The following is a 24868-nucleotide window of genomic DNA, read 5'->3' on the forward strand; positions in this document are numbered from 1 at the left end:
AAAAAAAAAAACGCGAAAACGAAGCGAGGAAATAAACCAAAATGCTCTAATATCATACAAATGTATAGAAAAAAAATTTATTTGTTTTTGTTTTTAAAACATTAACATCTAAAGATAAAAAAAAAAATAAAAAAAAAATACTAAAAAAAAAATAAAAAATCCTCTACGGCCGAGGAGGACTTGAACCCGGACTCAGTTGATTGTCTGTGTTTGCTTTAACCACACATTTTTGGTGAACTTTTTGTGACTCTCTCCTTATGAATACCCAAATCTTCGCAAGTCACAAAACTAGTCACTAATTGCTAATCTCAAATTTAGTGACTTGAGATGAGACTGAATTACTGAATCCCAGAGTTAGTATGATTTTTTGGGTACCTCTGAGCTTGCAACCACAGCCGCAGAGTTGCTTACGCATTTTTCATCCTGCTTTCGGGTTAGATTGCTAGCTCAAACGCACTTATATTTTAAGAAATTTCAACTAAACATTTTAAAAATCAGTTCCAAAAATGTATGGTAAAAAGGCAATAACATAATAAATCGAATAACGCACTGTTTAAAACTTAAACGTAACTTTATTATTTGTTATTCGATATTATAAAAAAATTTTGAATACAAAAATATAATTTTACTTGATTGAACTTTCAATATTTGCCTTGTTAATTTTTAAAACTTCAAAGAGTCCGAGCACCTCTTAAGAAGATAGAAAAACGACAGAAATGTTTTTTGTCTTTGTGAAATGAGTTACTATCGCTTTTATAACTTCCAACAGTGACATCCGGGCGATGGGCCATAAAATTCTCTTCCAATTGCTGGTAAGGTTTGTATACAATAAAAGTTTAATAAGAACAATTCTGTGTGCATACATAGAAAAGACATTTTGGGATAGAAAATGACGTTTTTTCAGACCAAGAGGGACGTTTTCTCATGCCGGGGACCTGGCAACACTGGTACTCAGTAGGAGAGTCAAAAAAATCTCCAAAAATGTGTGGTGAAAACAAACAGAGAGTCAACCAGGGTAGCCAACTCATTTTTGAGAATTCCCTGATTTCAACTAGGAAATTACCCGATTTCGCCCGAAATTTTGTCAAACAAATTTGTGTTTTGATATATTGCTGGTCTTTCTGTTCATTTTATTTCTAAATGTAATTTATCTATGTACTCATAAGTCAAACCAAACTTTTGTAAAGTCAGGTAACAAATAAAGAACAAAAAATGTACATACATATAATACTTACACACATACAGTAGTCGAAAAAATTTTAGTCGCAGCAAATTTTGACAAGTTTTCATAATTATTATCTTTTTGTTTTTAAATTGGAGTTATTTAAAAAAAAAATATAGTTAATTCAAATTTCAAACTTTATGCAACATTAAAAAAAAAAATCAACAAGCTTTCGTATAAATTTCGAGCTTTTTTAATTCGATTCCCTAGAAAGTTTTGGGTATGCAGTATTGTAGCACACTCAGTTCTAGTATAATAATGTGGCAAGTGGCTAAAAATTTTCCTTTTATTATTTTGTTTGGAGTTGGTTGCGGTTTTGTTCCATATAAAAATAAATAGTTTTACAGTGAAAGCTCTAATAGGCGGACGCTCTAATAATCGGACATCTCCTATAAGCGGACACATTCTTGGGAACGCACAATTTTTGGTTTTTTTCGTACAAAATGCTCTCCCATACACGGACTTTCCGATAACCGGACGCGGACACTCAAACTTGTCTAGTTATGAAAAAAAAAATCTCCCATAAGCGGGCGCAAAGCTCTAATAAGCGTGAATTTTTGTTTTTTACTCTTACTCTTGCACACAAGAACATACAAACTTACGTCCAAATCCAAAGATGTTCTCTTTTCTAAAAAAAATGTTGCCTTTTCATTGCCCTCTTCTTACTGCTCGAGCGAGGTGGGCAATGAGATTAATCGGTAGAAAATAGAACGCCATAAATTTCAATGTATTTACCATTCATTCTGTTTTTATCGATTCAAAGATAAGTATTATTTCATTTAAGTCCCCGCAACGTACATTTTTTAAATTTGAACTTTACGATTATTTTTTACGAAATTCCCATAACCGGACATCTCCCATAGGCGGGCAAAAAGTAGGTGACCATCGGTGTCCGCTTATCGGAGCTTTCACTGTATTCACTATATAGGAAAGCAAATGCGACAAAGAAAATTCTAAAAAATTAAACGGCAGGGTTACAAAATCAGTACTTTTAGTTGCAGTTGTATTTCATATGCATCTTTTTTAACTCATTATGCAATTATTGAAGCAAAATATAAAAAAAATTAGTCACACCTAATTCCTTACAAAAAACCTGTTCATACCCCGATTCACCCAAAAAATTGTCCGATATTTTTATATTTTCTAAATTTATTTTATTTAACATTACATATGTATTTGCTTATTTGTTTACATGTTCTTTTGTAGGTGATCCCACATTTGAATTTCATCAGACGTAACATCAAAATAATAATGTAAAATTTCTTATAAAAAAAACTGTCTACAACGGAACCGGTTAAAATCTAGTTGCAAAGTAATGCACTGGGCGACAATTGCCAATGACATCGCCGTACAAAACTGGACAGTTGGAAGCATTGCTTGGGTATTGACCTGGAGGTAGTACTGTCGGTGTAGTAGTTCTGAGCTAGTCAGATTTTCTACGGGGTAGAGATGTGAAACAACAATAAAATTTCAACAACTGTCGTAAAATTAATTAATTGCCAAATTGTTCGGCATTTTCAGCCGAAAGCCGAAGGCGAAGATAAAAAGCCAGCCGAATAGGCCGAATACCGAAGCCAGGCCGATTCTTCGGTCGGACACTATCAGATATACTTTTGCAAAAAATGGTGCTGACAGATGGCACTGGAGTGTAGATATTTAAAGAATCAGTATTTATCATACGAGCGGATTAACGAATATTAACTATGATAAAAAGTGCTTCTGCAAAAAATGGACCCAAAACATAGACGACGCAGGACTCAAGATATTTGGATACCCCTCTACAAATTTACTTTTTAGACGACTTAATAAAGCCCTATCCTTTAAGTATGCCATCAAAGAAGCTCAAAATTGTTTAAGTGCCACAGATATCCTAGGCACATCAAAGGGTCATCGGTATGTCAAGAAGAAGTGTGATGAATTAGAAAGAACACGATAGGAAAATCAAGGCTGTGGAACAGCAGGATTATAGAACGCACAAACAAACGCGGCAAACCTTAAAATACTTGCTCACAGCTGAAAATAAGAGCTCAAAGCATCAAAGGCGATTAGTATGTATGTACATTAGGGTGTTCTAAAAATACATGTGGAAAAGTAAAGTGGGATTTTTATGCTCTCACCCCCTAGGATTGTTCTATACCTAAACAAATATACCCCTATTTTTTATTTTGAAATCAAAATATATTTAGAGGACGCTCAAAGCGCTCAAAGTTTTCCATGTATTTTATAAGGGGGAAAAAATCACTTTTCGTAGAAATGGTATGGAATTCTTGAAAATCAATATTTTTCGATCGGCAAAACTCTGTTCCTCTTCAGAAGATTCCCAAAGTATTGCCCAATTATTTATCTAACCATTTTGTTTTATAGTAACTATATTTTATGGGTCCGCCAAACCCTCCAGAAAAGGGAGAGCATTAAAATTCTGACTTTACTTGTTTTGGACCACCCTAATGTACATATACCATGTGTTATCTCGGCGCTATTATTCTTGACCTATGAGTAAGGAAGGTTTTGTTCTTCAGTCCCTTCAACCTAAACTAATAATTTTTACATTTGAACACTATTTTTGTATTGGTCAACGCAAAAGTTCTTATCAGGTGTCGCAAATCAAGACAAGCATTTGCTAATTTCCTGATAAAGATTTACGATATTTATTTTAAAAATATGGGTAATAAAAGCTAATAACGTCTCAAATCCGAACTTAAATTTCAAAGTAAATTTTCTCAAAACCGTGACACTAGCCAAACTCGCTCTCTCCGGGGTTACTTCAATAACAATTTCACGCAGCTTCCAAAATAAAATTTTTGCGTAACACCGATCTTAAGCTTGGTATACAGTTCAATGCGAGTGTGAACGTGAAGTTTTTAGTTTGACTAATAACTTCGTTATTACTTCACCTATTGCAATAGTTAATATATCAAAGTGTCGTGAAGCTGCAGAAAAAAGGTGCCGCCTACAGTGCCAACGCGCGCCATGTGGGACCGCTATAGGGAACTGAAGAGGGAAGCGAGACGTATTTGCTGCGAAGAGCCTGAAATGCTGGCCGACAGGAAGAATGCACGAAAAGTTTACCAGAGAGTTAGGCGACACACGGAAGGTTTCAAGACCAGGGCATACTCCTGTAAGGACAACCATTGAGACCTAGTTACCGATGTTCAGAACGTACTTAAATTATGAAGGGAACACTTTTCCCACCTACTGAATAGTAGCAGCGCGGAAAGTTGTGGAGAAGAAAAACCCGAGCCCCAGCCGATGATGAAGGAGTCGATGTTCCACCACCTGACTATGACGGGGTGCGAATAGCAATAACGCGGCTGAAAAACAACTAAGCTGCTGGAGATGACAGCCTGCCAGCTGAGCTATTCAAGTACGGTGGTGAGGAGTTGATAAGGTGCATGCATCAACTCTTATGCAGAATATGGTCAGATGAACGCATGCCCGACAACTGGAACTTAAGTGTGCTCTGCCCAATCCACAAGAAAGGCGACCCCGGCATTCGCGGTAACTACCGCGGGATTAGCCTACTAAGCATAGGTTACAAGGTCTTATCGAGCGTATTGTGTCAAGGATTGAAGCCCACCGATAATGAACTGATCGGGCCTTATCAGTGTGGCTTTAAACCTGGAAAATCCACCATAGACCAGGTGTTCACAATACGCCAAATCTTGGAAAAGACTCGTGATATAAGGATCGACCTATTTGTCGACTTTAAAACCGATTTCGACAGCACCAAAAGGAGTTGCCTATACGTCACTATGCCTGAATTTGGCATCCCCGCCAAACTGATACGGCTATGTAAAATGTCGTTGAGTAATACCACCGGATTCGTCAGAATTGGGAAAGACCTCCCCAAGCGCCGCAAGCTTATTCATTATTTCTTACAACTGCTTATATAATTTTTTGCTGGGTTTGTGAACGCTCATGCTCACGCTCGCATGGAAATGTATTGCGAGCTTTAGTAAACTGCAGAATTTATGAAAAAAAAACAACAATTATGTGTATACATAGCTTTTAGCTTTTAGAGTATTTTGCCTCATTTTATTTACGCTAAGAAATTTCTTCAATTTTATTTAATTTTATCAATAGTAATATTAAAGGACGCTTCTATGGTACCTATGTGTGTACATGTGTACGTAAATATCTCCATCCACCTTTGTAGTAAAGCTAGTGCCGAAAAGCCGATTCGTCTAATTTTTGCAGTTTGGTTGAGTGCACTCGAGGCGGTGAAAGTGAGGTCGAAGGCAAGTATGGACCGCCAATTCCAGACCCTGTACCACCGACTATACCACCAGAGCCGGTGCCGGAGGCTCTATTTCTTGAACGTTCGTTCGAGAGAAACTCAGCCACGGGTTGCGGTATTTCCCCTCGAAACGGTCTAACTTGGGGTGTACTTCGTATGAGCTGTTCAATTTGGGAGAGACCGTGTGCTTGGCGGTGTGAACTGGGCTCTTCTAGTGCCTCCAATTTGGGTGGCAAAACTAAATTGCCGTCTACAATAGATTTACCATCAAATGTAACAACGGCACCGCTCGGTAAGCTGGCATGTGGTATTTTGCGGTTATCTGGTGGTAGGTAGTATGTATCTATTCGTTCTGCCGCCTGAGCTTCGCGGTCATCTTCTTCATCGATAGCCTCCATTTCGGACAGACTATCCAACACGTACAATTCGGATGTATTTTTGTTCTGTTGTTCACTAGAATAAGCTTCCTCCGGTTTGACACTTTCATTTGCGGGTAAATTCGTAACATTTTCATCTAGTTTACTTGTAACATTGTCATCTAAACGCTCGTCTTCTCTTAGTTCTAACAAAATCTCCTCTATTGTCGCGTTGCGAAGCTTGGCAACTGCGGGCATATTTTCTATGATCTTTGCATCAAGCACCTTTAATTGTGGACTAGATGAAGACGAGCCAACATTTCGTATTATTACAGTAACATTAGTGCTATCTAGTGGCGACGGGATAAACATTGGTTCGAAATTTTGAGTTTGTGTATCTTTTTGGGCTGTTAGAAAAAGTGTGTCTGTTTCCATAACCTCATCAATCTCTAATCCTGGATCCTCACGCCGATGTGCCACTTGATCTATGTTGGGTAGTTTCGAGCCGCCGTCTTTGCGCAAAATTGGTCGAAAGCCACTTTCCACGACCACCGAATCAGGTTTGAAACCATTATTGATGGCAGGCTTCATAGTGGCAATATCTAGCGAAGAAGGGTTCTCTTTGACATCTTGTGTATCCACATTTTTCTTAAAGATGTTTGTTGGTACAGAAAGTGGATCGGACTTCTCAAGCACTTGATTTGGCAGCGAAAGCGATTGAAAAATATTATTCTTATCTTCACTTCCATTTCCACTGATAAGATTTTGAATTGATTTTTTGGGTACCACATCAATATAAGGCACAGGTATGACAGAACTAGGTTTTGGATTCAGGAGCACAGGGTCGTTTTTACGTAAGCCGCTTAAACTTGCTGGTTGACCCAGCAATAATACGGACGCTGCTATAGGTTGAATTGGAAGTGGGTTTTCTTTGATAAATGGTTTCAGCAGGCTCGGCACCGGCTTGTGATAGTGACTGACTATAACAGAAGGTTGTGGTATGGGCTGTATGGGAGGATGTGGTATGCGGTGTAACTGTTGCGGAAGTACAGTCCTGGTGGCTGGCACCTTCTTTATTGGTCCAATGTATGGTCGACGTCCTGGTAATTTGACTGGATGAAAAAGAGCTGCATTATGTGGTGGGCGGAGAAACTCTGAGAGACCTATTGTTTTCTGTGATTGCAATGCAATATTAGTAAGATTATTTAGATGGTGATGTGAATGGTGATGCATATGATGATGAAGAGGTGTTGATGATAATGTGGACGATAATATTTTTTTAGAGTTAATGTGTAACAATGATTGTGGAGTTTTGTGATATGATTGGATATGATTTTCTCCATGTAATGTTTCCGGTACGGATGTGGTAATACGTGGTTCAAACGATATTTGTCCTTGAGCAGCTTCTATGTCATTCATTTGGATGCTTGCTGTCGGACTCGTATTTGACAGTTGCTCTTGTTGTTTATTGGTAGGTAAACCTCGCATCGGGACCTTAGCAGCAATATGGTTTATATTCTTATTGTTGTTGACATTTCGGTTGTGGTTGTTGGTGTTCCTTAGTATGCTCTCCTCGAGAGCTTCTGCAGCCCGGATTCCATCTGAAATCAGTTTAGTAATTTCCGATGATTTTGTTATTTCAAATGTCAATTTTGGCGGTGTTCCATTCATATTATGATTTTTAATCAAATCTGTTTGGTGCTTCAATAAAAAATTATCGTTGGGGCTGACCTTTGTTTCGTGACGAATTGATGCCTCAGCAGCGATATCATCGCCATCGCCGGGAGCGTGATATGGTACGCGAACCTCGTATTTCTTCGATGCCGATGCAATGAAACGTGAATCATCGCAAAAATCATGTACGTGAATCTTCCATCCCAAATAACGATGAGTGAAGCACTGGTAATAAACAGTATCTGGTGTATTACGGTCCGGAGTCCAAGTAATAACGCCGGGTTCACCGGGATCACATTTTAAAGTCAATGTACGTTGATAGGCCCCAAATGATTGAAAATCATCAGCCAAGGGGCCATCAACATCCGGTGTCCAGTTGCAGAGACGACCAACCCCAGTTGGCGTCAATTGCCCAGAACGAGAACGATGCACACCAGCGAATATGCGTACACCCTGTAAGTCGAAGAAAATAATAATAACTGTTCAGTGAAAAGTAAATTAATAGCTAACTTTTCAATCGAAATGAAAAATCGCGTTATCTCGAAAAGGAAATTTTGTGGAGAATTTTAAAAGGCTTGAGATATTCTTTCTAAATTCTGCCTTATAAATGACAAAAAAAAAAATTCTATACAACATAAAATAGTCAGGGATGAAAGATAATCATTATTTTTCAAATTTTAATTTAAAAACCATGTTCTAAGCTTTGCAAAAAACTCTATCGACTCATAGTTTTCTTTCAATATTCTGTTATAGTCTTTGAAGATTAATATTTTTCGTCTTTAACCAATAAAAAATTAAAATAATTATGATTGAAATTTCGGTTGGATTCGTCTGTATGGCCTTTTAAGATAAAAAATGTCCAAAACAAAAAAAAAAAAATAAAATTATTTAGCTCGAAAAATAAAAATAAAATTTCATTGGGCGCGTTTCTAAGACGCAACTGTTTACCTCAACTGTTGCTGAAATGCTGTCAACTGTTGAGTTCAACAGTTACGTCTTAGAAACGGTATGATACATAAACTGCCAAACCATTTGTAAACAAGCAAAATTAAATAAAACCGCACAAAAATAAAAAAAATATTAAGCCAAAAACATGGATAGCACAGGATTTATAATCGAGTTTTTCTTATTTCATTTTTAATATATGTATTTGTACGTGTATTTTATTTTATTAACAGCCAGTTTCGCTAGCAATTTACAGACAAGTTATTTTTTATTTGAATTTTCTATGAAAACTGACGGAAGGGAAACATCATTTTTGTTTTACATATATAAATTCTTGACTTCATGTAGCGAAATAATTTTATGATGGAAAATATGGCGTAAAGTTGCCAACCGTTGAGCTGAGTGGAACTACTCAAATGTGCGTTTCTTAAACAAACACTCAACAGTTTAGCTACAGCTACGTCTTAGAAACGGGCCCATTGATGAATAAACTAAAAATCAAAATAGAATCGCTAGTAGATATAACTACTGGCTTAAATTGATCAACTTACAATGATAACCGCTCATGAAAATAACTTTTTAATATGAGGCGTATTCTTTTGAAATTTTTGTATAGAAGGTTATAGGTAAATTTCAATATTTTCGATTCGTACGAAAACGAGAATACGCCCCATAATTTCATAAAAAATTGAACAGATTTCTAAACCAGCTGTCATTTTCAAACTCATTTTGTGGCGTTTTTTTTATGTAGGTTTTAAAACTTATCTGCCCTTCAAACACATTTTTTTCAGAACAAAATTTGTGTTTGAAGGGCAGATATGAATACAAAAATTGTTTAAACTCACCTTTTTTTCTTCCTCTAGTTTATGTTCATAGCCACCCACAGGGTCATCGGTGATATAGAATGGATGGTATTTCGCAGGTATATCCGCATCTATACCTCCTTCAACCACAAACGTATAGGTTTTGCCGCGAACAACGTGAATTTCAGGAATTAATAAACCGTTAATATACCATGATATACCCCAACCAACGTGGCCTACAAAATGCACAAATATTTACATAAATAAACATGTGTTTTAGTTGAAACTCAGAACAAAAACGACGAATATCACCTTACCAGCAAAAAGTTTCACCTCTGAAAAAGGTTTGAAGGAAGAAATGTTATCGTATGGTTCGGTAATACGCTTCTAAATTTCCCACCGAAAAAGCGGGTATGCACACAAATGATGAATTCGTATTTTTTAGATAAATATGCGAATTGGTAAGATACGAATTTCGTAGGACATCGGTCGTGTTAAAATTCAGTGGTTATGCCCTCAATTTTACTATTATCAACTCATTTTTAGTTATTATTAGTGTTTCGTTTTTAATCTAGCATAAATTATTCCAGTAAAAATTTGCGTAGTCAATTACCTTTATTATCTAAAATCGCAAAACTAGCGAAAAGCGAATGCAAATGCAATCACCATTTACATTACCATATCTATCAAAGTATGTTATATGTATGTATAAGTATCCTCGTAACCGCGTAAATGAACCGATTTTCCCTACAAAATTAAGTAAGTTTACAAGGTTTACGTGGTTACGAGGCTTTTACGCGTTTAGATGAATTGCCCTTTTGATTTTTGCTAATTTATAATTAGATAGATAAATCAGTTAGCTTTTTATTTGAAATCCAACCTTTACCGACTGAGATATTTTGATATTAGTTACGATATTCGTCGGTTTTATTTTGAGCTCGACTTATGAATGTAGATAAATATATATGTATATGCATTAGAGTGGCCAATATTTAACAATTTTAATTAATAAATTAGTAAAAATTCATAGAAAAATTAGTACTACAAAATTTCAGGTCCCCATATAAAACAAGTCGACTAGATTTTTGTTCACATTAGATGGTTTTCTAAAGAACCGTTACTACAGAACTGTGTAGATTTTCGCACTCAGCCACCGCTTTTTGAATGAACTTTGAGCCCGCCTTACCGTTACCCCATTAACCTCAGATTTTGTACAAATAACTTTTTATTTCATAAATATTCAGCAAATCTTGTGGGTGGAATCTAATAAAATTTTAAATTTAAAAATACCGGCCACCTTATGTATACACAATCATACATACATATGTACATTGTGCCCTGCAAACAATTGTGCGACTAATCTTTAAAGAGTGTATTCAGGGATTACTTTCCGTGGGATGCAATTGGGCATTAACTACTCAATTAGTCCCGAATATTATGCACTTAATCACCAGGTTTTCACATGCGGCGTTGGGATGCAATACATTGGCTCAGCAACAAAGAGATCCACGGTTCGAATCTCAGTTGTGGCAACTTATTATTCTTATTTTTTAAAAGTGACTAATTGCTTCTCATATCCGTTCGGGTATAAAGGTGCACAAGTAGTCTCTTTGTAGGACACACTCAAGCAAAAAATCTATATCCGGAGAACCAAATTGGTAATAGTCGCATGTACCTTTCCGATTGATCCCGAAGTCATCCCAGATTAGTTACGTTTTTTGCAGGGTATGAGCATATAAGTATACAGTAGATTAAATTTTTGTGACTTATGTATGTATGTTACCAGTTATAGCTGAGTAGCCATGTTTTCCACCTGTTGGACCCATTTGTGCATAAAATACACCATCCTCTGGTTCATAGCATTCTATAGCTGGAATGTCCCATGCGCCATTAGTGTTCGACACTTTCGGTGTAGGTACGGGACGTGAGTGCGATTGAGGCCGTTGATGCGCTTGTTCTTGACGCCTATTCGCACTTTGCAGCGCCTGCGGAGTATTGTAATGTTCTTCTTCAGACTCCAAACTAGTTTGACTCGAAGTTGTAGACGACGGGTAACCCTGGCCACTTTCGACTTCGTCTTCATCACTCTCGTCAGCTGGTTTGTTGCCTTCGGGCGATGGACAGTTCCAAATAGGTTGCCGACCAAAATCAATACGAGTTGTCAAGCGTGTGTAATGAGTATGATATGAGGCTTCGTGGCGTTCATTAAGTGGGCCGATACCCCATACGATGGCCTGAGAATTATTTACCAATATCGGGACATCAAACATGCTATTTGATTGCAGAGAACGTTGGAATGTAACAATAGAATATCCATTAACCCAAGCAGCGTTTAGTAGACGTATTGAGTTTGTTTCATTCTACGATTAAATAATTTTATGTTTAAATTGACTTTCTTATTATCGGGTGAGATTTTTAACCTGAATATTGCCTTTTGGGCAAACTCCAAGTCCACCAGAACATTGTGACTTATCGCCCAAGTAATAGTCCACTGCAAAGCCTTTACCAGAATCTTTCTCAACCCAAGCTACTACAACATCAGAGCCAATCATAATGCTTTTTTCAGGATTTTGTGAAACGCCGAAGGACATGTATTCGTTGGTATCTGTTGGGAAAATCAATTACAAAATTTTATAGCCCCACACAAGAGATATTGAAAAGTTAGTGGCAGCAGAGCAGTGCTTTGGATTTCTTTCTTGCCTTTGGTCTTTAAATTGTTAAATTTTGTTTGCCTATTTTGACATTTTAGAGACCAAAATCAACAACAAAATACGTGTCGCTTGTAAACAATAAGCTCTGGTGCTATTACCTGTGCACAGTGTATTGACCAGGGATGGAAAATAATCATTATTTTTTTAACTTTCAACCATAAAATCAATATTTGCAAGCGTCGTAAAACAATATTAACTATACTCACCTATTTGTATTCGTACGTCCTATTGTAATCTACAATGATTTTTATTTTTCCATTTTAACTAATAAAAATTAAAAACAATAATTAATATTTGATTTTTATTTTTCGATCACTATTATTGATTATTTAATGATATTTATTTTTTCGCTCAAAAATAATAATTAAAATTTAGTTTTATTTTTTCACTTAAGAATAACGATTTTACCGGTACACAAAAAAGTGGCCAGTGCTTTTAACCAGACCCACCACCCAACATGTATTTTGACCCGCTGAATCCGAATCTGAGGTCCGTTTGACTCGTACACCCTCAAAATTTCGAGTAAATTGCGAAAAAATGGCAAAAAATTCGCAATGTTGCAACATTTAATCGCAACTTTGAGGGTGTACGAGTCGAACGGACCTAAGATCTGGGCATGAATCACGTATGACGACAATCGTTTTCACGATATCGTGTTGAGATTGTCTGCGTCATGAAAACAAAAAGTGTTTGATCGTTTCAGCAATATATTCATCTCGATTGCAATTTGGCTTCACGCAACAGTAACAGTTACACGTAACAGCATCACAAATACATGAACAAGTGTTTTGAAGACATCGTTTTGCCAGTATCGTTTGAACGACTATCGTTTCAAAGTTACGTGATTCATGCCCTAGCTTCAGCGGGTTGAAATACATGTCGGTAGGTGCGTGTGGTTAAATGCACAGTCCGCTTTCGTTTTTGTATGCCGACTAGAGATGGGCCCGGGCCGGGCTTTTGGCAGGGGACCGACGGGTACGGGCCGGAATATTTGCTTTCAACACGAACTCGTGCGGGCCTGGGCGTTCAGTAAAATTTCATAAAAGCACGAAAAGGCACGAAAAAGCCCGTTGCTAATACTAAAAATTTAGATGGGCTTTTGTTTTTGTACAAAAAAATAGTACATTTTTAAAACTCTTTTGATAAGAGAAAAGCAAAAAAAGATATATACATACAATAAAAGTTGGCTCTTTATTTCTTAACGTGCGGGCTTGTGCGTGTTTTTGAAAGTTGATTTTGCACTCGTGCCGGGCCGGGCCTGAAAATTTAGGCCCGTGCCCATCTCTAATGCCGATGTTTATTTAAAAAACTCAAAAGCTGCACAAGCGACATTCCCCACATATTCTTGTTAGAGGTAGCGACACCCTAGTAAAAGGAATAAGTCCCAACATTTGTATGTCGAAATTTCAGTGGGTTGCGTATACATATGTATGTATGTATGTATGTTTATGGCTATCCAGTTGAAATTTGATGCATACGACATCGCTGTTGGTGGCATGAGCTTGCTGCTGTGTATACATGCCAGTATAAATGAACCTTCATTTCCATTTAACACGCGTGGTTTCTCAGAGCGTATGCGTACTCTAATCATACACTTGTACTACTGCTGTATGCATATGGCTGTATTAATGTTTCAAACTTACAAAAATGCATTAATGGAACAGTATTAAAGCATTCTTACAAGATATGTATCCCCATATGTAAATGCTACTTCTCTGATACATTTCAATATATATCTTGTAAAAGCCCGTTTGTGCTGAAAATAGTATCGCACAACACGTCCGTCCACTAAAATTTTTGTACAAGACTGAAAATATTACAAAAATTCCACTTTAAATGCATGAATACGCATGAATTGTTCACACTAATTCATGCATTCTTCATGAATGCATACAACCGATTTCTACTGGGTATTTAACTTGAAAAAATAATCATTATATTTAGGTTTAAAATAAAAATCAATAGTATTTTTTTTCTCTGAGCGATAAAATAAATATCATAAAATAATCATTATTTATGATGGAAAAAATATAAATCATAAAATAAGTATTATTTATGATGGCAAAAATAGAAATCATAAAATGAGAATCATAAAATAATGATTAAATGCTGATCTATATATCGCACACCGTTTTCAAAAGAGTCACAACTCGAAATTTGGCATTTTGGAAATTATGCGCTAAAAATGTACACAGAGCTTTTGTTTACCTTTCAGCGAAAGCTGGAGCAAATTTTTGTTATAATTTGTTAAAAAACCTAAGGTAAAGTCGCCCTACCCATACATATGAGTAGCATGTTCTACGAAATAGTTTTTCGCATTTTATGACGATCGTAGTACTTTGAGTTGTGACTCTTTTGAAGACGGTGTGCGATATATAATACACGAAGGGAATTTTTGTCCAGTATAAAAGATCTGTACCGTTCGCTCGATTTTCAAAAATGAGATGTCAAATTAAAGCGCTTGGTCTGTAGATGTGCAAACTGGTTTTTGTTTTTCAAAAAGAGTTGCCGCCTGTTGAAAAATCAAATTCAAATTATTAAATAATCAATGCCACCAAATCCGCACCGTTCGTTCGATTTTCTAAAATGAGGCGTCAAATTAAAACGCGTTAACTGCAGATATGCAATGAGGTTTTACTTTTTTGAGAAGAGTTGCCACATTTTAAAAAATCCATTAAAATTATTTTGGAAAATCCTCGTTTCTTAACTTAACTATAGGAGGGTTGCCACCAGTTTAAAAAATCATATTAGGTAATAGAAATATGTATCACCATATGGGTACCAAATGAAGGGTGTTTCAGAAAATATTGGTGTAAAAATATTTTGAAGAGGGCGGCCACCTGCTTAAATTATCGAATTTAGTTTACTTATACACAAGTTATACGAAATATCAAAATATGCATGTCAAACGAAGGAGTGTTAAGAAATATTTAGTTTGAACGCTAAGAATATTTTTGAGGTGTTGGAAGAGGGTTGCCACCTGTTTAGAAAGTTAACTTTAAATTATTTTATAAAAATATAGGTTTGAATCGAAGGGGGTTTGAAAATTTTTTTTATTTCTGAACTGTATCGAGCGGGGTCGCCACATGTTTGAAAATTAAAATTCCACTTCATTCATCAGTTAATTAAAATATGTATCGCAATTTCCGGTGAAGGAGAGTTAACAATGAAAATACTTTTGAAGAGGGCTACCACCTGTCTATTAATTAACTAATTCAAAAATATATGAAATATAAAGATACCGTGGTCAAACGAAAGAATTTTAAGAAATCTTTAGTTTGAGCATTTCGAATGTTTGAAGAGAGTCCCCACGTGTTTAAAAAGTTACATTCAAACTATTCAGTATGTTGGATGAATTATAAAAATATGAGTGTAAAGCGAAATGGGTTTGAAAGGGATTTATTGCTGGCCTTTATTTAGGAGGGTTGCCACTTGTTCGAACATTCATATTCGAACTAGTTTATCAGTTTATTGAAATACATGTGTATCACATTGTCAGACTAAAGAGATTTAAGAAGATTTTAATTTGAGAATCCTTTGGTAAAGGAATTTTACAAATAAGAAGTCAAATTAGAGACCTTAGATGTATGTTAAAGTTTTATTTTTTTAATTAAGATCTTTTGCTACCGGTATAGGGTGATTTAAAATTCGATCAAAATAAAAACATGTACTTTGCGACTCAGAAACGGCTGTACGGTTTTGATGAAATGTGGCACTCGGATCTCTTATAACTCTGACTAACATTTGGAATAAATTTTAAGTTTTTGAAATTAAATTTTGGGCATTTTAACGCCATGCGGGTTCACTAGTTTAGATTATTTTACTTATAATGATTACAGTCCCTGGTCTTGACCACACATTGTCATTAAAAATACATCTACATATGTATATTTATGTACATAGTAGGGCTGTGCGATTGATTACTTAAAATTTTAGTTAATCATAAAGTAAATAACTCAATTATTCGATTAATTGGAAATTATGATTACTCAAAAGTTCAGTTACTCGAGTAATCAAGATTTTTGATTAACAAAAAAAAAAATATTAGAGTAAGTTGCTTTATGATTAATCAACATTTCGAGTAAAATGAGTAATGAACATTTCAACTCTTTATATACGTATAAAGTAGTTAAAGTTCCTTGATACTTTGAAAACAAAGTTTCTGTTTTCAAAAATTAAAACGAAAAATTTTTTTCATATACAGAATGTAAAAAAGAAAATAAGCATTTTCCAAAGCACAGCCCTAATTAATATACAAAATTTATACATTTCACATAAAATTTCAATTTGTCAATAGCATTTTCAATCTTGATAATTTATCAAGAAAAGAGCTTTTGATTTCTGTCAAGGCGAATTTATATAAGGTGGTGTTGTTTCATCAGCTGTGAGTAGCGTTTCATTGTCAAAATTTTGTATTTCGTTAGCGAGTAAGTGAAAACGTGAGAGTGTTTGTATTTTCTGTCGCCCTTTATCATTCGAGGAAGAATAGCTGAAATTTGACAATGGCCCGCTAAAAGCAAAAACAAAATACAAATAATTGTTGTATTTATTGAATCGATACCACCTTATATGTATTCGCCTTGATTTCTGTGCTCGAATACCAATCCTTGATAAATAACAAAAAGTTGACAAATTATAAAGATTTTCAATTTATCAAGTGCACAGAATCGGGCTGTAAAAATTGGTATGGAACGAATACTAGAATCTACGCCACAAATAGTAATTTAACGCATAAAAAGCTTGGTTTTGCCACACTATGATCACACGTTACGCAATGGACCGCAGACAAAAATCGATCTGTGTAGAACAGTTGACGTCACACTGGCTTTCCGAACGGCCTGAAATTATTGAATTAAACTCTAGTAATAAGAAGTACGATGAGGAGTGTCAGGAAGCTGCAGAGAAAAAAGATGCCGCCTACAGGGCCACGCTGCGATCGGGCGCAACGCGCGCTATGTGGGACCGCTATAGGGATCTGAAGAGGGAAGCGAGACGTATTTGCCGCAACAAGAAGAGAGAGGCAGAAATACGTGAGTGCGAAGAGCTTGAAATGCTGGCCGACAGGAGGAATGCCCGAAAATTTTACCAGAGAGTTAGGCGACTTACGGAAGGTTTAAAGACCGGGGCGCACTCCTGTAAGAACAATAATGGCGACCTAGTAACTGATGTCCAGAGCGTACTTAAATTATGGAGGGAACACTTTTCCGCCCTACTAAATGGTAGCAGCACGGAAAGTTGTGGAGAAGAAGAACCCGAGCCCGCAGTCGATGATGACGGAGTCGACGTTCCACCGCCTGACTATGACGAGGTACGTATAGCAATAACGCGGCTGAAAAACAACAAAGCCGCTGGAGCTGACAGCCTGCCAGCTGAGCTATTCAAGTACGGCGGCGAGGAGTTGATAAGGTGCATGCATCAACTCTTGTGCAGAATATGGTCAGATGAACGCATGCCCGACGACTGGAATTTAAGTGTGCTCTGCCCAATCCACAAGAAAGGTGACCCCGCCATTCGCGCCAACTACCGCGGGATCAGCCTTCTAAGCATAGGTTACAAGGTCTTATCGAGCGTATTGTGTGAAAGACTGAAGCCCACCGTCAATGAACTGATTGGGCCTTATCAGTGTGGCTTTAGACCTGGAAAATCCACCATAGACCAGGTATTCACAATACGCCAAATCTTGGAAAAGACCCGCGAGAAAAGGATCGACACTCACCACCTATTTGTCGACTTTAAAGCCGCTTTTGACAGCACTAAAAGGAGTTGCCTATACGCCGCTATGTCTGAATTTGGCATCCCCTCAAAACTCATACGGCTGTGTAAAATGACGTTGAGCAATACCACCAGCTCCGTCAGAATTGGAAAAGACCTCTCCGAGCCGTTCGCCACAAAACGGGGTTTCAGACAGGGCGACTCCCTGTCATGTGACTTCTTTAATCTGATGTTGGAGAAGATAATAAGAGCTGCAGAACTGAACCGCTCAGGAACAATTTACTATAAGAGCGTGCAATTGCTGGCTTATGCCGATGACATCGACATCATCGCTAACAAAAACCGCGAAGTCTGTTCTGCCTTTTCCAAGTTGGATAGGGAAGCAAAGCGAATGGGTCTGGTGGTAAACGAGGACAAGACGAAGTATCTCCTGTCATCAAACAAACAGTCAGCACATTCGCGCCTTGGCACCCACGTCACTGTTGACAGTTACAATTTCGAGAAAGTAGAGAATTTCGTTTACTTGGGAACCAGCATTAACACCGATAATAATGTCAGCATTGAAATCCAACGTAGAATCACTCTTGCCAACAAGTGCTACTTTGGACTGAGTAGGCAATTCAGGAGTAAAGTCCTCTCTCGACGTACGAAAACCACGCTCTATAAGTCACTCATCATGCCCGTGCTGGTATATGGCGCAGAAGCATGGACAATGACAACATCCGATGAGGCGGCTCTTGGGGTGTTTGAGAGAAAGATTTTGCGGAAGATTTACGGTCCTTTACGCGTTGGCGACGGCGAGTACCGCAGACGATGGAACGATGAGCTGTATGAGCTTTACAACGATATGGACATAGTGCAGCGAATTAAAATACAGCGGCTCCGCTGGCTTGGTCATGTCGTTCGAATGGACACCGACGCTCCAGCTCTGAAAGTATTCAACTCGGAACCCGCTGGTGGTAGCAGAGGAAGAGGGAGGCCCCCACTGCGATGGAAAGATCAGGTGGAGAAGGACTTGGCTTCACTTGGCGTTTCCAATTGGCGTCAGTTGGCACAGAGGAGAAACGACTGGCGTGCTTTGCTGAACTCGGCCAAAATCGCTTAGGCGGTTACAGCGCCAAAAATAAGAAGTGAAGTCACGAAGTCGATTTGAAAATTTTTTTTTATAAAATATATTGCCGCAAAATTGCTCTAGGGTCCACTGGACCCTGTGTGTCAATTACTGGTTAAGAATACTTGAAACGGGTTTGTGAGTTTCGGCTTCGCCAAAACTTTATTTCTTTTAGGTTTGTTTGGGGAAGGGGAATCAATTTTCTTGGTGAGATACATATGTACATACATATACGTTTACAAATAAATATCTGCTTACAGGATTTAATATTTCAAATCTCTTTCGGTAATAAATATTTAAATGACTATCCTACCACTTACCCAATTTGGCTATAAGTTGTATTACAATGCTGTCACCGGCTACGGCCCACCTCACTTCAAATGCTAAATCGTCATAAAGAACTTCACAATTCAATCTTGACTGGAAAATGTAAAAGAAAATTAAAGCATGTATGTACATACCTGGCGGTCAAAAGTGGATGAATTGTGTTTTGTTTTTAATATTACAATGTTTTTCAAGCTAAAATTTTGTGGTTATTTTTTATAAAAATATGATTCATGCTTTGAAAAACCATATAAATCAAACTTTATACAGAATTTGGAAAAATTCCAAAAATTGTTATCAAAATTTTGAAATTTTTAATCAGAATTTTTATAAAATTTTTGGTATGCAGCTACAAGGCTTATAAAATTTTAAGGCACTGGCCCAATGCAGACTTGCTTTGCTTACTTCGCTTTGAGAACTGTCAAATGTCATTTGGAATATACTAAAACGTATGAGGGGTGGCCAAATGGGAGCTTTGCTTTACTGCTTTAAGCGCCTCAAAGTTTCAAATAAGCAAATGTTGTATTTGAAAGCGTTTTGTAGGCTTTTGACAAAAAGGTATGTTCCCGTTTTAAATAAATTCAAACAAACTGCTGCACACTTTTATGTACAAATTTCACGTAATTAAAAAAGAATATACGTATAATATAAGTTACTCAAAGTTTATTAAAATTGATTCTGTTTCCAAATCTATATTTAACATGTCGCTGGCTGAAAGTGAAAAGTTGCTAAGTCCATTTAGACGGTTAATTTGACAACGATATAAAGCCGTAACCAGATCTCACAATCGACCTCTTTCCAATTTCCGTGCAGCCGATTTGTTATAGCTCTATTCCGTGTTTTTTCCATACGATGCTGGGTCAGGGCTATTCACACTTCGGTTTCATTGTATTCGCAATAGCTCGCCGGAAAAATCTTGGATCTGCATAAACAACGGCGCCAGTTTGGACCATATTTACTCTGTGATACTGGAAATGGCATTTTAAACGCTCAATACAACTTTGTACCAGCAAATGTTTTGGTACATGAATTTACACCCATTACAATTAAACTGATAAGGTTGTTTTTTATCCGGCTTTCAACGCATGTATCGCATTGAAAAAATACCTAAGTGCACTCGACATCGAGGTGTTGTTGAGCCAATGCGTTCGGTGCGCACTGCAAGCGGTGAGTGGCCAAAACGACTTCGCCGCTGCTGGAAGACAAATGGAGCCATTTCGAATATGGTACTCTAAAATCTTTAGCCATAGGGCTATACCACAATTACAAAGAAATTTTGAATAGTTCTGGATTTCATTAGCCAAATATTATATCCCAAAAGTTATGCTGGTAGCAAGTACAATTTTATTAAGTTTGCTACAAAGAACATAGAAAAAACTTGGTTGTACTATTCGAATAATAATTTAATGCAAAACATATGTATAGAAAATTAAATTGATTTTTATTTGAATAAGCATCGCGAATCTCCTGCGAGGAAGAGGTAAATATGTAAGCTGGAGAAATTGTGCATCTTCTTAGTTTTTCTGTGTTCTTTGTTTGCTATGAGCACTGTGCCTATTCCAGTGAATACAATTTGGAAGTGCATTGTCCGTATTGTTTTATTAAAATCCGCATAAGAGCGAACTATATAAGCCATATTCTGGCCAAATGAAGCTAGGTTCTTGTATAAGTGAAGCGGGGTGTAGGAGTACCAAATATTACTTCTTAAAATTGTGTGTTTTTGAACAACTTTATAATTTCTTGATGCATGAACATACAAAATGAATATGCTGTATAATTTTGAACTGAACTAAGTATGTATACAATTTAACTAGACTCTTTAATTGTTAGTAAGATGAATGAAGCAATGGCTTTTGCAACAAAAATGGATGCAGACTTATACATATGCACGTAACATTTTTATGAGTTTTGGGTATTACTTATTTGAAAAATTAAACTTATTCTGATCTACTCGTATGTATGTATGTACATATGTACATATTTATTTCGTACTTCTCTTGGTTCTGTACACATTTCATTTTGTATTTTCAAAAAATTAAAAAAATCATTCAAAACACAGTTTTCACGTTTGTATGGAATATAAAAATATATTTATATAACTGACTTACAAATATGCATATATAGATACATACATATGCATATATATACAATTTCCATTCCAGCATACATATTGCTCTACATAAATAAAAATTAGCGCAATACAAAATTTTAAAAGGAAGCGCGCGATTCCTTAAATAAAAGTTGTTAGTTTTTTATTTTGAAATAAAATTCTAAATAATTAATTATAGCATGTACATTTGTATCTATGTATGTGTATATGTATCTAATAATGCACAAAAGCAATTAATAGAGGTATTCACAATCCGGTGCATACTGTCTAGCATGGTGCATAGATAGCATGATTGGCTAATGTTGTTGTTGTTTGAAGACATGAAAAAACAACAAAATTATCCAATCATGCTATTTATGCTATCTATGCACCGTATGCACCGGATCGTGAGTACCCCTAATGGTTTTCCAATTCAAATATGGGTATGGATCATACATACATACATACATATGTACATATATCGAGCCCTAACCGCCAAAATAACGTAAGCGACCTTTTTTTCAAAATTTTCTTTTGGATGCAGAAATATTCCTAGAGAATCTAGATGCATTTCTGCATCAAAAGGAAAATTTTGAAAATAATGTCGCTTACATTATTTTGGCGGTTAGGGCTCGATATATATATATAATGTCCTAAATTATTAACAGTAGTTTTCTTTCCACAGCGTTTCCAAATCGAGCAAAGGAGTTACCCTTTTTACCTCTCTATCTCTAATTTCTCTCTGCCGAATTTACGATTGACTTCAGCAAAACCAATATGTTTATCTGTCTCTTAAGCTAACATTTTGTAATAAATATACAGTTGCACTTACATACATATGAATGTATAGGTATTTAAATTTATGTAGTTACATAAATATGTGTTAGTAGCTGATGTTCACAAAAGAATTTGTGCATAACTTTGAAAAAAATGCGTTCTTTTTTTGTTAAATACATAAGTGTATAAACTTTTAACAACTTAGTTTATAAAGTTGATTTAAATCAATATATTTATAAATACTAGAAACTTATTTTAAAATCTGTATTCTTGAAATGCTTCAAAAGGTAATTGATTCTGTCGAATTAGATTTTGTTAAAAGAAACGATATGTATGTATTGCCTACAGATTCCAAACTTCCCACTTAAATGGAACAAAGTTAAAGATGCAGCAAGCAAGTAGATTTTGCTTGTCGACCAGCGGAAAATATGTTAAATGTCATAGACATATCCAGTTAATTTTGTAGCAATCTAAGTTCTAGTTCTGAACGTCGGCATCCCTGCGAAGACTAGGTCGATATAAACTCTTACGGGCAATTTAAGATGATTAATTTAAACACATATCGATGTTCATTTTCATATCGCATATTTTCTTAAATGTCGAATGCTGATTACTTAAATAATTTAAAATTATTTGAAATGAAAATAAATTGATTTCAAATTGGCGAAGATTGATTAACATTTGTATTCCATTCTATTTCCAGTAATATACAAAGAATGCCCAAATGAGCGTGAAAATGCGTAACAAAAATTAAGAACACAATTAAAACAATAGCCAAGAAATAATTTCCAAATAATCTGATGTTCACCTAAAATGAGTCATAAAATCTCAAAATTTTAAAGCTCATTTGTGCATAGTACATAGTTTTTAGGATATTTACTTTTGAAATATGTATATATGCACTTGTACAAGTGTGCAAGTCTGTATTTTCATTTCCTAACACGACCAAGACCTACCAAAAACTCATTCAAACTAAGTAAGATATCAAGAGCAAAACAACTATGTACCACATTCGGTAGAAAAGCCCAAAAACGAAAGCATTGAGTACGATAGCCATTAAGCATGATGTGAATTGTGATGTTGCAAAAAATTACCGGAATTGTGGCAATCTCTGCATGTAATAAATACATACATATGTACATACGTAGTATGTATGTACGTATGTATTTTTACTAATTCTTCTAATAGTATTAAACAAAAACTATTTACACCATGCACATGGGCGTAGCCAGGTAGGGGCGATATCTACTATTGCACAAAAAAAGCTGCAAGGTGGCGCTGGAGTCGAGTTATTGGTAAAAATCGTCAAGTGAAGTCAATCGGAGACACCAAGGATCAAAGTTAAATTATCACCGTTAAATCAATCATCAGAACGATTGCGGTCCTTGCTTTAAGGCGCCTAAACAGAATAATGACAATGCTTGATAAATGCCTACAAATAAAATTGTAAGACTTCTAAGGTATTTCGGCTGAAATACTAAGTCTATGGCCCTTATTATGAGTTGCATTCGATTTTCGATCTCGATCGTTGGCTATCGGAGATCGAAAGAGAAATTCGTATTATGACCTATGCAAGCGTGCCGAAATTTTCGTTGAGTATCGAATTTTCTGTCGAACAGAAATTTGATTTCGTTGGTATAGTGAAGTGTTAGAAAAATTTGAAAAATGTATGATTTTGCATTTAATTTCTTACTTTTTGGCGACTAGACACGGATTTTAAAGAATTTTTATTAATTTCATACAGTTCTAACTTCGTGAATACTAAAAAAACACGTTCAAAAGGCTGGCTTTACTTATGAAAGAGAATCCCAATACTCTGTAGCAGGGTTGTTGCGAATATTATTCCGAAATAAAAGTCCTTTCCGGATAATAAACAAACCGCCTGTCCAAATTAAACAAATTTGGTATCATATGAAAGAGGACTGAAATAGCTTTTAAACAGAAATAACGAACGACCTCTATTTATATTCTTTTATAATTTAATACTAAAGAAATTCATATAACTGGCACAAGGTTTGTTCTTTGGTAATTAATTAACATTTTTTATTGAAATACTTTTCAATATGTGGCTTTCCTCGTTTAGACATTTCCGTTTTAAAGCTATGTAAGTCCTCTTTCATTTGATACCAAACTTGTTTAATTTGGATGAGCGGTTGGTTTATTATCCGGAATGGACTTTTATTGCGGAATAATATTCGCAACAACCCTGCTCTGTAGGCACGATCTCTGGTAAAAAAATCATAGAGCTGTTTATAGTTTTAATCATGATAAAAACAAAGGCGAATTAATATAAGGTGATAGCAGGAGTACAAAAACAAAAATTTACATGTATTTTGTTTTTGCTTTGGCGGCATAAACTGTCAAAATCTATAAGAGTGTGTGTAGAAATTCAAACAAACTTTTTCAATTTGATATCAGAAGCTGTGCGGCGAAACACATACACACAATCAGCTGAGCTAGTAACACCACCTTATATTAATTCGCCTTGATAAGAACATTACAAGGTAAATTCATTCTCTCAATTCGTCGGCCATGATTTTTTTTCTGACGTCTGCCAGCATTTTAAAATCATAGGTAATTGAAAATAAATAAATGAAATTGTCCACGATTGTTGTTGTTTGAGATTGAAAATGGGAATGTGTGTGTGAGTTTGAGTTTTAAATTTTAAAATTATATTGCTGGCAAACGTCAGACTGCATCTCAATGTTTTTACCTTGTTATGTTTTTGCCATGATACAAATATTTAAAGGTAAAACCGCTCGCTCAATTCGTCGGCCATCATTTATTTTTTGAAGTTTGTGTACTTTATAAAATTTAAATTTTGAGAGCAACTCAAATGCCAAATAAAAGTAAAACAAAAAACAAATAGATGAAAATATTCAAATTTTCTTTTATTTGAGACTGAAA

General features: G+C 35.9%; 1 protein-coding gene across 1 annotated transcript in view; it reads right to left on the bottom strand.

Moving 5' to 3' along the window:
• Positions 1–5241: 5241 nt before the first annotated feature.
• The window catches only part of Skel (DM13 and DOMON_DOH domain-containing protein skeletor), a 71749-nt gene continuing 52122 nt past the window's right edge, over positions 5242–24868 (bottom strand). The window contains exons 6-10 of the mRNA XM_017610189.1: positions 19092–19191; positions 11658–11842; positions 11021–11597; positions 9280–9473; positions 5242–7942 (exon numbers count right to left, since the gene is read on the bottom strand). Of these exons, the coding sequence (XP_017465678.1) occupies positions 5384–7942; positions 9280–9473; positions 11021–11597; positions 11658–11842; positions 19092–19191 (3615 nt within the window). The 3' untranslated portion in view covers positions 5242–5383. The remainder of the gene's footprint in view (positions 7943–9279; positions 9474–11020; positions 11598–11657; positions 11843–19091; positions 19192–24868) is intronic.

This window comes from Rhagoletis zephyria, unplaced genomic scaffold, assembly GCF_001687245.7.
Source record: "Rhagoletis zephyria isolate East Lansing unplaced genomic scaffold, Rhagoletis_zephyria_1.1 Rzeph_scaffold_00289, whole genome shotgun sequence".
NCBI classification, from domain to species: Eukaryota; Metazoa; Arthropoda; class Insecta; order Diptera; family Tephritidae; genus Rhagoletis; species Rhagoletis zephyria.